This window comes from Phyllostomus discolor, chromosome 3 (assembly GCF_004126475.2).
Source record: "Phyllostomus discolor isolate MPI-MPIP mPhyDis1 chromosome 3, mPhyDis1.pri.v3, whole genome shotgun sequence".
Lineage (NCBI taxonomy): Eukaryota > Metazoa > Chordata > Mammalia > Chiroptera > Phyllostomidae > Phyllostomus > Phyllostomus discolor.
In genome coordinates, this window is record NC_040905.2 from 2,590,562 (window position 1) to 2,602,880 (window position 12,319).

At 52.3% G+C, this 12,319-nt stretch overlaps 1 protein-coding gene across 1 annotated transcript in view; it reads right to left on the reverse strand.

Moving 5' to 3' along the window:
• ITGA2 (integrin subunit alpha 2) overlaps positions 1-12,319 on the reverse strand; it is a 74,226-nt gene that overhangs the window by 32,696 nt on the left and 29,211 nt on the right. The window contains exons 5-10 of the mRNA XM_036020160.1: positions 11,009-11,123; positions 10,720-10,847; positions 8,058-8,206; positions 4,744-4,894; positions 4,050-4,215; positions 1,908-1,984 (exon numbers count right to left, since the gene is read on the reverse strand). Coding sequence (XP_035876053.1) covers positions 1,908-1,984; positions 4,050-4,215; positions 4,744-4,894; positions 8,058-8,206; positions 10,720-10,847; positions 11,009-11,123 — 786 coding nt within the window. The remainder of the gene's footprint in view (positions 1-1,907; positions 1,985-4,049; positions 4,216-4,743; positions 4,895-8,057; positions 8,207-10,719; positions 10,848-11,008; positions 11,124-12,319) is intronic.

Consider the following 12,319-nt stretch of genomic DNA (forward strand, 5'->3'; position numbering starts at 1 on the left):
CTATCGCAGAACGGCTTTTTTGCACATTCGTGCTGGAGGACGAGCCTCCTGGTGGCCATGTTCCCTCAGCTTTACTCGCCGGGACGCACCAGGCACACAGAGCTTTATAACAAGCGGTAACCAGGAGGAGGAGCGCACAGCCGTACTCAGGTCTCCCCCGAAAGCCGTGCATGTGCAAAGGCTGCAGCTGTGAGCCCTTGGGAAGGAGTCAGCAGGGCCCCTCCGGTCTCACGGATGCACAGAGAAGCCCCCGGTGGGGCGCGGGGCAGCCTGAGAGACAGGAAATGCTCCCCCACCATCTCTCTCCTGTCCCACCTACTTGGAAATAGCACAGCTACACCAGCCACCCTCAGTCCCTACCGGGGTGGCTCAGTTGGCTGGAGCGCCATCCCCTGAACCAAACAGTGGCCAGTGGGGCTCCCAGTCAGGGCACAAGCCTGGGTTGTGGGTCTGTCCCTGGTCTGGCCTCGTACAAGAGGCAACTCATCAGCGTTTCTCTCTCACATCGATGTTTCTCTCCCTCTCTTTCTCCCGCACTTCCCTTCTCTCTAAGAACAAATGAACAAATAAATAAAATATTTTTTAAAAAGGCGCCCGTAGCTGCGACGGCCCATCTACCGCCAGGGAACCACCACAGGCTGTCCCGGTGGGGGCGGGCGGAGGAGACCACCAGTGTGGCCGGACTGCACCCCGGCCGGAATATTCAAACCTGGGAGTCCTTGCAGAACACAGGGATGCCCGGGGTGGGATGCATTATTTTTAAAATTTTGATTACGAAACATTTTGAATGGAAAAACACAAGCCATTAAAAAATAGCAAGTTGGGAAATGCTGGGTTTGAGACCCGGAGACCATGAAACCACATGAGTGACCGTCGTACATCCAGGACTGGGAATCTGGGGAATGGGGAGGGGCCTCGGGGAGAGTCCAGAGTCTCCGGGTGTTGGTGTTCAGAGTTCTCTCTGGGGGGGGTTCATTCGCAGTTCCCAGGGGGAAGGCCTGTGACTTCTGTGAGAGTCTCTGAAGACTGGTGACCCAGGAGGAGTCAGCGCCTTCACTTCCCGGGAGAAAGGAGGTCTCTGTGTCTCTGGCCCAGTCCTCTGAGCGAGCGTACACTGCCCTGAGTGTTTCTCAGGGTCCCTCCCTCCCGCCGCGGCTCCCTCACATCCCGAGCGGACTGGACTCCGAGGCCGGGGGGTGGGGGTTTCTGAGAACAGCTTTTTCTGAGCTACGAAGACGTCCCACCTCACGCTCTCCCGATGCCTTCCTTTTCCTACCGTCTCCTGTCTCCGCTCTCAGAGGGAGACAGGACAGCAACTCGGAACTCAGCAAGGACAGTGGTCACAGGGGTAAGTGGTTTTTTTTGTTTGTTTGTTTGTTTTTTAGAGAGGGAAGGGAGGGAGATAGACAGAGAGAGAGAACATCAATGTGTGGTTGCTGGGGGCCGTGGCCTGCAACCCAGGCATGTGCCCTGGCTGGGAATCGAACCTGCGACACTTTGGTTCGCAGTCCGAGCTCAATCCACTGAGCTTCACCAGCCAGGGCTGGTAAGCGGTTTTAATGCACTTTTCCAGTAGTTAATTGGGTCAAAGGGAATCTCTGCCATGACAATGCCCTGGATTAACATGGTGCCTGTCCCCTGGAGCGCTCAAAGGCTTTCATGTACAGGATCATCTTTTTTTTGTTCTGTGCACACAAAATCCCTGTGACACAGGGAAGGGAAGGCATGGCGAACCCTTCGTGTCTAGGTGGCCAGTCGGCAGCACAAAGGAGCTCAGGGACTCTGACTCGGGGTCAGAACCGTTGGTCCCCGGGTGGCTGTTTTTCCCACGGGAGGGGCGGGGCCCCCGCGCCCACAAGGGTCGGGGCCCAATGACACCGCGGCAGGAAGCCACACGATATACACACGTTTTCAGGAGCGTAATCTGCGCTGAATCCCACTTGCGACATTTCCATCTGGAACTTATCTCCTCCTTGGACGGTGCCTGGGAAGTGTAGCAGGGTCCAGAATTAGATGGCGGCCATCAGTTCTGAATTGATTCTTCTGTTCTGCGCATGCACACACACACACACACACACACACTCCCGAGGTTCTGAGGTTCGCTCACAAACACAGAGCTGGCAGATCGGAGAACCACTGAGGAGGTATTCCAGCAGACACGGAAACCCTCCGCATGTCCACGGCCCAGCTTCCAGCTGTCATTACTCTTGATTACATAGGAACACACGTACTGACATGAAGTCCCGGACAGCAGAGAACCCTCAATGTGGGGGATGGGGGAGAGGAAAACTGAGGCCATAGCCTTTTAGGAAACAGCCTATCATGACTAGCTAAGAAACTCTCTGCACTTTTAGCTTCAAATATTGGTGCTAACGTTTAGCTTTTACATACAGGAACTAATGAACGCCTGCCCAGCTCAGGTGGCAGGTGATGGGCGGTGCCCACGATGCTGACAGGTGCGGGGTCAGCCTGCAGGGACCGGCAGTCAAGACTGAGCGGGAATGTAACCCCCGGGGAGTTCGACCCAGTTCAACGCGTGTGGTGCCTCCGACTCAGCCCCAGGAGACTCAGTCAGTGCTCGCTTCCACACACCGTGGTCACCACTGTGGGGACTCTTTACTCCTTGCAAGAATGGAGCTGAATTCCTGGAGCGCCACTTTTGCAGAGAGAAGACAGACTGTGCCCCGAGACGCAGTCACTTGTTTGGAAGCTGTGATCGCGTACACAGCACGAGTGGAGAGAATCCTCAGTACAGTCACGCAGAGTTCCCCCCGACCTCGTCCTGCCAGGTGACACACTTGTAGGTAGGCTTTTAGACCGCATCAAGGTTGTTCACACTCACGCCACCGCAAAAGAGCAAAACTATGACAATGGGCAGCCAGATAATTTCATTTCAGGGCACGTGAGATTTCGACAATGATTTAAACAATTCAGGAGCCCCACGGGACGTGTAAGAGGCACCAGGACTTTTTGGATAGAACTTTCCAGTGGACAATTAGGAGACTAAGATACGACTGAGGAATGGATACTGAGTCAATCCAATCCCCTGGGACCTGGTTCCGGAAGCAGTACTGGCTACCTAGTAGGTGCTCAATAAAACATGCCTTTCACTTCCAGTAGTGACTCGGGTTCACCGTCAGGAGCCAGGTTTGGGGTTGTAGGGGCCTTTTTACCAACCCCAAGTGTGGGCCCCCGTCCTGCACACAAGTGACGTCTGGAACCCGGGCCATTTCCCCTCCGGCCAGACCTTCCAAGGCCGTGTCTGTGCATTATTGTCGATCTGCCAAACGCGTCCTTGAAGTCCTAACTACTAACACTCTTCACCACACTTTTTTAATTTTAAAGGTATACGTGTTTACAAGCAAATTCAGAAATTGGTGAAATTAGGTAACGCGGTGTAAAAAGGCAAAACTTTTCACAATGATAAAAACACCAGTGCCAAAAGGTAAAACTATGTACGATTATAATAGATGCTACTAAATTGCCTCCCAAATGTTACAGAATTTATCATCTCACCAATAGTCTATGAGCTTCTTGCTTCTCCATCATCTGTCCCAAAATTAAACATTACTAACCTTTGTTATCTTTTAAACGCCAAGTCACAGCGATTTAATTTATGCTTTTAAATAATTGGGAATGTGTTCTGATGTTTCTTGGCCATCTGTGTTTCATCTTTTATAAGATACTCATTCATGATATTTGCCTAGTTTGCTTACTGACTTATAAGAGTTCTTTCCACACGAGGCATACACGTTAACATTCACAGAGCAAGTTACATCATAAAACCGAGAATTCCTGAAGCTCTGGCTGGCATAGTTCAGTAGATTGAGCACGGGCTGTGAACCAAAGCATCGCAGGTTCAATTCCCAGCCAGGGCATATGCCTGGGTTGCAGGCCATGACCGCCAGCAACCGCACATTGATGTTTCTCTCTCTCTCTCTTTCTCCCTCCCTTCCCTCTCTAAAAATAAATAAATAAAATCTTTAAAAAAAAACGAGAATTCCCGGAAGAAGTGTTTGGAAGGAAGCTGGTGGAAGGACCCCCCTTACCTTCGATGCTGAAAATGTGCTCTCCTATGGTCGCCGCCTTTTCCAGCAGACCCGCCTCGTCAGACACGTTGAAAAAGTATCTTTCGGTTGGAACGCTGGCAATGGCTTTAATTTCTTTTATTAAGTTTTTCGTGTCGAGGGCATTTCTGTTCAAGTACCCTAGAACCTTGAGAACAGAGGGAGAGGAGGAAACAGCCACGGTCGCTGGGCTGTAATGTCCCCCGCAGCACTCTCTGGGTGACTTCTGACTGCCACCGGCCCTCTGGACAAGGGAGCCCACCCACCCTCATGGACAGGGCGACCACCAGCAAGAAGCAGAAACGGGGTAAAAAATGTCTTTTATGTCAAGCTTCACGAGCCGATGAAAAGGGCAGTCTTGGGAAGCGCTGCTGTAAGGAACATGTACCCATGTGCGGAGAGATAACTAGAAGAAAACGCACTTGGCCTTGGCCGGTGTGGCTCAGTTGGCTGGAGCGTTGCCCATACACCAAACGGTCGCCAGTTCAATTCCCCGTCAGGGCACATGCCTGGGTTGTGGGTTCGATCCCCAGTCAGGGCGCACACGGGAGGCAACCCATCGATCGGTGTCTCTCCCTCACAGGGATCAGTTTCTCTCTCCCCCTCCGTTCACCCCCCTCCCCCCCCGGAGTCAACGAGCGTGCCCCCCGGGGAGGAGGCCCAGAAGGGCACTTACTGCTATCCCGAACCTCAGGATGCTGTCCTCGTTGCACTGCTCGATGACGTCCTTCAGCATGGAGCCGTCGTGCGACTCCCCGTCGGTCACGACCACCATGACCCTGGTGGCGCCAGGCCGCCCCCCGGCCTCCGGCGTGTAAGCGAAGTCCCTGGGGCAGACAGAGGTGGAGACTCACCACCAGCAGGGGACGTTAAGACGCGCACCTCTTCTGGGCAACAGACCCACAGAACCGCTCGCTCGGAGCCCCCAGCCTATCGTGACCCAGGCGTCCCCTGCATGTCACCCGGAGACGGGCTGAGGGACGCCCTGCCGGCTGCAGGTGGAGAAACATAAGCGGGTAACTCCTGCTGGGCCACAGAGGGAATCTCCGTGGGTTCCGTGGTGTGTGTTACGTGTGTGCACACGCATATTTACATCAGGAACCCTTAGAATTACCTTCTGACAAAATTAAATGCATTAGTACTAACCGACATCAAAAATACTCCAAGTTGTCATAAATTTTACTCGTTGAATCTGAATTTACTTTTTCAGTACAAATCATTTTTTTTAAATAGGTATATGTGCTAAAAAGCATTTGGAAAGACATATACTGAAAACCTGACACCAAACTCCTGTTCCAAAACGCTCACGATCTTCACGTTACGTGTCCTAGAAAATGGTCTGTCTCCATGCATATGGGCCGTCCGCCCCCAAACCAGGGGTGTCCAACCTCTGGGAGTCACTGTGCCCCACTGGGAGAAGAGCTGTCTTGGGCCACACATTAAATACGTTGTGGCACATAATCATAAAAAGCCTTATCAAGTTTTACGTAAAATTTACAATTTTGTGTTGGGCCACATTCACAGCCATCCTGGGCCGTGGGTTGGACACCCCTGTACGGGCGTGGTGGGTAGTGTCGCCTGCCTTTTTGATAGAGTCCTTTCCCTCTGGCAGCACAAGGACGCCCCTGCTCCTCCTTTCTCGCCCGAGGGACGTTTCAGCGTTGAGGGGTGTTCCAGCTGTGGAGCCGATTCCCCGTTTCTGGGCGTCCAGGCCATTCTGAGGCCTAGTAGCTTCTCTACTAACGCTGTAACAAATGCCCCTGTGACTCTGGGTTGGCTGTTTCAAATGTATATGCACAATAAAGTAACTGGAACGAAGCATATGTGCATTTCAAATGTTGACAGGTGGTGCCAAAGGGACCTTCAAAACTTTCAAGTGATTTATGTTACCATGAAAGTACAACAATACATTTCTCTGCCTCCTTTCCTTAACAATGAAGATCATTAGACCTTTAAATTTGGGGCATTCTGAGAAGCGACAAAGGATACATAGTTATAGTTTTCATATATATTTTTGTTATGAAGGAATAATGAGAATTTTATATGTTTATTATTCATTTGTGTTTTTCCTAGGAACTCTATTTTATAATTTTTATATTTGTTCATATTTTTTGGTGTGCTCATCATTTTCTTAGTGGCTAGTACGATAGTTTGTTAATAAAGAAAATCATCCTTTGTCATATATATTGTAAATAATTTCTTCAACTCATTGATCTTTTGAATTCTAATGGTATTACTTCTGTACAGAAATTGTATATTTTGATATAATCAAATCCATTAACTTCTTAGTGACTTTTTTATATTTGACACAGTATTTCTAAAGGACTTAAGTCTTAACCCCTTTTTAAATCACCCCACTTTTTCAGTCCTTTGAGGCCTACAGAGAGTCACCAGTTGATAGAAGAAGTGACTAAAACGTAGCGCATGCACAGAAAGGAGGAGCAGAGATGAGGACATCGGGGACAGAAATGATGGGATGTGGTGACTGATGGGCTGTGCGGCCTCCAGAGGCAAAGAAGGGATAAACTGCACCATCAAGCCCTGGCTGGCGCAGCTCAGTGGATTGAGCTCGGGCTGCGAACCAAAGTGTCGCAGGTTCGATTCCCAGTCAGGGTACATGCCTGGGTTGCAGGCCATGGCCCCCAGCAACCGCACATTGATGTTTCTCTCTCTCTCTTTTTCCCTCCCTTCCCTCTCTAAAAATAAACAAATAAAATCTTTAAAAATTAAAATAAAATAAAAAAACTGCACCATCAAGTTCTAGGTCTTCCTCTAGGAGGAAGGGGCGGGGCCTCAAGTGCTGGTGACAGAAGATGGGAGTGGGGGGGGGGGCAGGAGGCAGAAGTAGGGCAGTGGTCCAGGAGGCCCAGATCTGAAAAGCGACCCCCCCCACTGTGGACAAAGTGAAGCAGCATCAGCTGGCTCCTCGGTGCACTCCTGGAGGGCACCGAGCTGACCGCGTGGCCGAGGGGTGACCCTCGCAGGGCTGGGTCACGGGAGCGGACACAGTGGCTCAGAGAAAAGCTCTGCAGGGACAGAGGGCTCTGTCGAGGGACGGGATCCGGGACAAGGAGCCAGTGTGGCGGCAAAACTGCCGACAAGAAGTTGGCAGGGACTCCAGACGCTTGTGGCATCCTGGCGACAGGACAGGAAGCAGTGTGTTCTCTCTCGTCGCTGTCAGATGTCCAGGGCAGTGAGAGGACGAGGTCCGGGGCAGGACCGCTGTGTGCATGGGTGACGAAGGGGCACCTTCCTTCTACCTGCCTGGGGGCGGAGCCACGTGCTTCAAGGAGGTGGAGGGGGCAAGTACAGACACTCTCGAAAGTAACAGTGATGGGAGGAAGGAATGTGTAAGGAGAGGCAAAGGCGGGAAGTAGGTCGAAGGGAAGGTGAGTGTATTGTTCTCATTTACTTTTGAACAGCAGGATGGCATGTAGCATTGTTGTAGAGGCGTCTGGTTGAAACAGAGGGAGGGTGAAGCTCGGGGGGTGGGTGCAGAGAAAACAGAGACTCTGAGCTGAGAATGGGGGGGCTGCCCAGAGGTCAAGTCCCCCGGCCCAGGGGGTGACGAGCATCCGGAATCCACTCCATTGGATTGGAGTCCTAGGTCCTTAACGTTGAACACTCTAGGGCCCCCCCTCACTGGCATGGAGCCCCCCGACCCCCGCCCCCTCCGTGGGCTCGAGTTGCCTGTGGCCTTGATAATTTCAGATTGCTCCGCTTCCTACGGTTTTAACTAAGGCCTTCTCATTTCATTTCGCTATGCCCTGTGGAATATCTTATAACAGTCCTAGAAATCAAGGATTTCTAAACTTCATTTCCTACTGTCTTCTCCGAGCGTTTCGGTTACGGGATATTTAAACTTTCTTCTTCGTTATTTCTGATTTCAGTGTGGCTACCAGGTGTTTTACTTTTCTCTGTCTTTTCTTTTCCTTACGTCCAAGCACTCCCGCCTTATCAGGCTCCTGGCCTGCTGGCTGCGTGACTCACCGTGCGTATTTGATTGCTTTGAAGGTGTTGGTGAGGTCCCCGCCGTTCTGGAACGTCTTCGACGTCGCCGCTATCATTTTGGCTTTGGTTTTGAAGGTGTTCAGGTTGAACACGACCCTTGGCTTGTTGGCGTATTGGATCAGCGCCACCTGCAAGGGAGCGGGAGTTCGTTAAAGGTTGCAAACGACGTTACAAAGCATTTCTATTCGATCACTATCATAAAAATTGAAAGGGCATTAAGACCGGGGCTGAACGTGTAAGAGAATTATTTTCAACCTTGTTTGTAAGAACAGTCATGTTTCTTCCAACGAGGTAAGTTCTTTGTCAGAGGCGGTAAGTGCGAAGCAACGGCACGTACGGACAACCAAGATGGTGCGCTATTGCATGCGATTTGGTTCTCAAGGGCGATGGTTGTAAGATTTTAGGCACTGCCCTACAGCATTTTAACATCGATAACTATTAGAATAAAGTCAGTAACGGGAAGAGAAACATGAGATACATTTTCTAATTGACAATGGCTGTAAACAAGAGTGGCCAGGTATGGAAGACAATACATTGATTCGGGATAATTATAGAGCAAGCAGAGAATGAGAGGTCAAGGTAATCGATGACGGCTGATCAGCAGCGCACTCAGTTGGGACGTATTTCTCGAGCTGGGTTTCCCCTCGTCACACACGCGAGGGGCAGAGACGCTGCCGTTGCCCGTGGGGCAAGTGCCGTTCGAGGGAGTCCGATCGGAGAGCGCTGGGGGGCAGGACAACCTCTGGACTGGGCGTTCAGGCACGTAACCTGAACCCTTTACCCCAAGAGGGTCAGACCCTTGTGTTGCTGCCTTGCTCTCCGCCCTGACAGCACCCCTATGCCGAGGAGCGGGGCTCCCACGGCCGGGAGTGGCAGTGACAGGCCAGGGCCATGGGGCTCTGAAACACAGACCAGGAGAGGTAAGGAAGGTGGAGCAGCAGAGCCTGGATCTCTGAGGCCCATCAGCTCCTCCCAATGGATGGAGAAAACAGGGTGCTACTGGACCCCTCTGTTCAGGGCACACTGTAAGGCTTGAGAGAGAGAGGGAGGGACCGGGAAGAATGCTGAGGCTTTCGAAGTCTGACGGGGGAGAGGATGGTGGCGCGTCCCGTGACCGGCCCCAGCACGTCGTGTGGGAACGGGGAAGGCGGGACAGAGGATGCGAGGAGACGCGGTGCAGCAGGACGGATGGAAAGGTCGCGCTGGGGTGATGAGAGGAGACCGAGCAAAACCACCGCTGGAGAGGAGGAGACGCATCGGGGCGGGGAGACGAGAAAGGGCATGGACCCCATACCGGAGACTCTTCCGTCGAACAGGTCGCGTTACGGGCTAATCCGCTCAGAGACGGAGACGGACCGCAGATGCATGAGAAAGCTTCCCTTCCCAGGGGCGTGGACAGGAAGGCTCCCCAGGAACCAGGGCCACACTTTGCCTTATTTAACAGAAGTTTCTGGTAAAAGCCCACAGTGAAACCCTCACAGTTTTGGGGGAGTATAATCTCTTCTTGGTATGGAGAAGCCAGGTCAATGGGGAAAAAGTCTAATGATTTTTTTTAAAGACTTTGTTTATTTTTAGAGAGAGGGGAAGGGAGAAAGAAAGGGAGAGAAACATCGATGTGTGCTTGCCTCCCACTTCCCACGGGGGACCTGGCCCACAGACCAGGCCTGTGCCCTGACTGGGAATTGAACCAGCGACCCTTTGGTTCGCAGCCCGTGCTCAATCCACTGAACCACACCAGCCAGGGCACCGTATTTTTTATAACACTGCATAAAAAGGCTGAAAAAAAAAAAACTTCAATACAGACGACTGAAAGGCACTTAGGGGAAACTGTCCCGATACTTGTCAGCCACTGTGGGACACCAGAGCACCAGTGGCAGCCCAAGGACACTCACGGGGACGCTGGGAGCTGGCTCCTGTTAAGAGCGGGTCAATGTGCCGCCACAACCAGGACGACCCCTGGAATGGCAAAGCCAGTGAAGAAACAAAAAAAAAAAAAAACAACTTAAAAAATGAACGTGAGTTTAATAGAAGCACTAAGTTTCTGCTCTCGAGTTCTGGTTGCCTGTCTCAAAAAGTAGAAAAGCAAATGAAAGACTCCATAAAAACATGGAGAAATGTTCAACATTACTGAGAAGACCTGTCCTGTATAAAAAGCAGGGTAGACTAGAATGTAGCAAAAGACTACAAAATAAATAGTAGAATTATGCTGTGCACAGGCTTATTTATAAAAATACCAGAATTCAAGAAAAGTTGTTTAGCAGCAAGGAATAAATGAAAGAAATTCATTATTAGTCCCGTGGTATAAAAAATCATATTGGATTTTAAAACATGTTAATAAATTCATGGGTTAGGGGATGAAAAAACAAGCCACTGAAGGGGATTAGAGAGGAATAAAATGCTCTACCCCCTATCTGGTGCCTGCGCCAGACCTAGAAGTCCAAGTTCAAAGACCAGCACTGGGCCCGGTCACGGGCAGAACAACTTGAGCACAAGCTTCATTTACCGCTCAGGATCACCATTCAACGCGGTGAACACGGGGACGGGACACATGGAAATATTAAGATCCTGCATCCAACCCCATTTCCTCAGGGCGCGGTGGGGGGAAGCTGGGTTAATCTGTGTGTCTGTGCTCCGTCCATACCTGCGTCTTGGTGGGGCCTACATCCAGGCCTTGCACGAACTTTTCCAGGAAGTTCTTCACCGCCTCCCAGGGGTAGATGCTGTTGGACTCGTCGCACACCACCACCACATCTATGTAGGATGTGCAGGCTGCTCGGGAGAGAGACCGAGTCGCGGGGGTCAGTCGGAATCCGCACCGCGTGCACATGCGACTGAGCGACCCGGAGGTGAGGGCCTGGGCGGCATGCTGATAAATGGCCCCCCCTTTGGTGCAAGGCGCCCCTCAGACCCCCCGTGCCTTCCTCACTTACTCTGCACGGCCGGGGAGAAGCTGGCCGAGCGCTGGAAGTCCGGGCTGACGTCTGAGCACACGCCCGTCGCATAATACTGGCTCCCGCACTGCTGCGCGAACAGGGGGCCGCACGTCTTCAAAAGAAGGAGGACAAGGACCGAGCGTGGGAGACCGCTCCGCCTGGGAACCCCAGCCTCGCCCCCGTCCTTCTGCACAATACTAGGCGTCATCGTCAGCCCTTGGAATGGCAGGTCACCGATGCCTCTGAGCGACAGCGCGCCCGGCAGACAGCAGTGAGGGCGGGAGGGGTGGGCTGGGTCAGATGGCAGGCTTGGGGAAGGTGGCAGGTTCTGGGACCGTCAGGGACAGGGGTCAGCGTAGGGGGGAGCCCACCAGGTCCCCCAGCACGCTGGAGAAATGGGGTGCTTTCGTTTCAGGGACACCAAGGAGGAAAGTGAGTGCAATATTCACTCCCTGTCACTTGGCTGCCTGCGTCTCAGGTGCTTCCCGTGCAAAATGCAGATCAGCACACCCCCCCCCCCCCCCATTTTTTAAGGCGGTTGTGAGGAGTGCATGGGTCTCTAGGTATACAACACCTAGAACAGGGCTGGGGAACAGCAGGTCGCGTGGAATTGTCAGCCAGCACCACTGTCGTTGTTATTCGTGAACACCCAGCTCCACCTGTCCTTCCATTGGGTCCAGTCAGCAGCAACCATAACCCCTACATCCCCCAGGGCCAGGCAGCAGGCCTGGAAGAGCGCTGGGGGCCAGGTGTGGACGGCAAGGTGAGTGAGGGGTCGGCCCCTCTGGCCCCGCTCAGGGGCCGCCAGATCACCCCACCCTAATCCTCAAGGAGGGGAAGAATTGTGTGTGGAAGCTCACTGTTTAAAAAAAAAAACACTCGATGCTAAGCAACCACAGATGGGGTTCATGAACGGCCAGTTTGAAACTTTGCTCAAGAGCATTTCTTGGAGGACCGCAGAGCCCCTCATTTTCCACACCCTGAGGCCTCGCTGCGTGCGGCCGGCCCACGTCACGTGAGCTCCAATGCCGAGTCTCTCCACCAGCCCCGTCCCGAGCCTGCCCTGCTCAGCACTCCCCGCGTGCCGAGAACTCCCGATGCCCTCCCACGGGAAATATCAGGTTAATATTAAAGTCGTCAGATGGAAAAGGAAAAAACTGGTAAGAGAAGTTCAGTCAAGATCTTGAAAAACAGCTACGAAGTTCGCTGTGAAGCTGCGGACTAATTACTAAAGCTGAGCAGCAGAGCGTGGACTTGCAAAAGGCAGCTGGAAGAGGGGAAGGAAATGTGCTGGACCCGGTTTAGCTG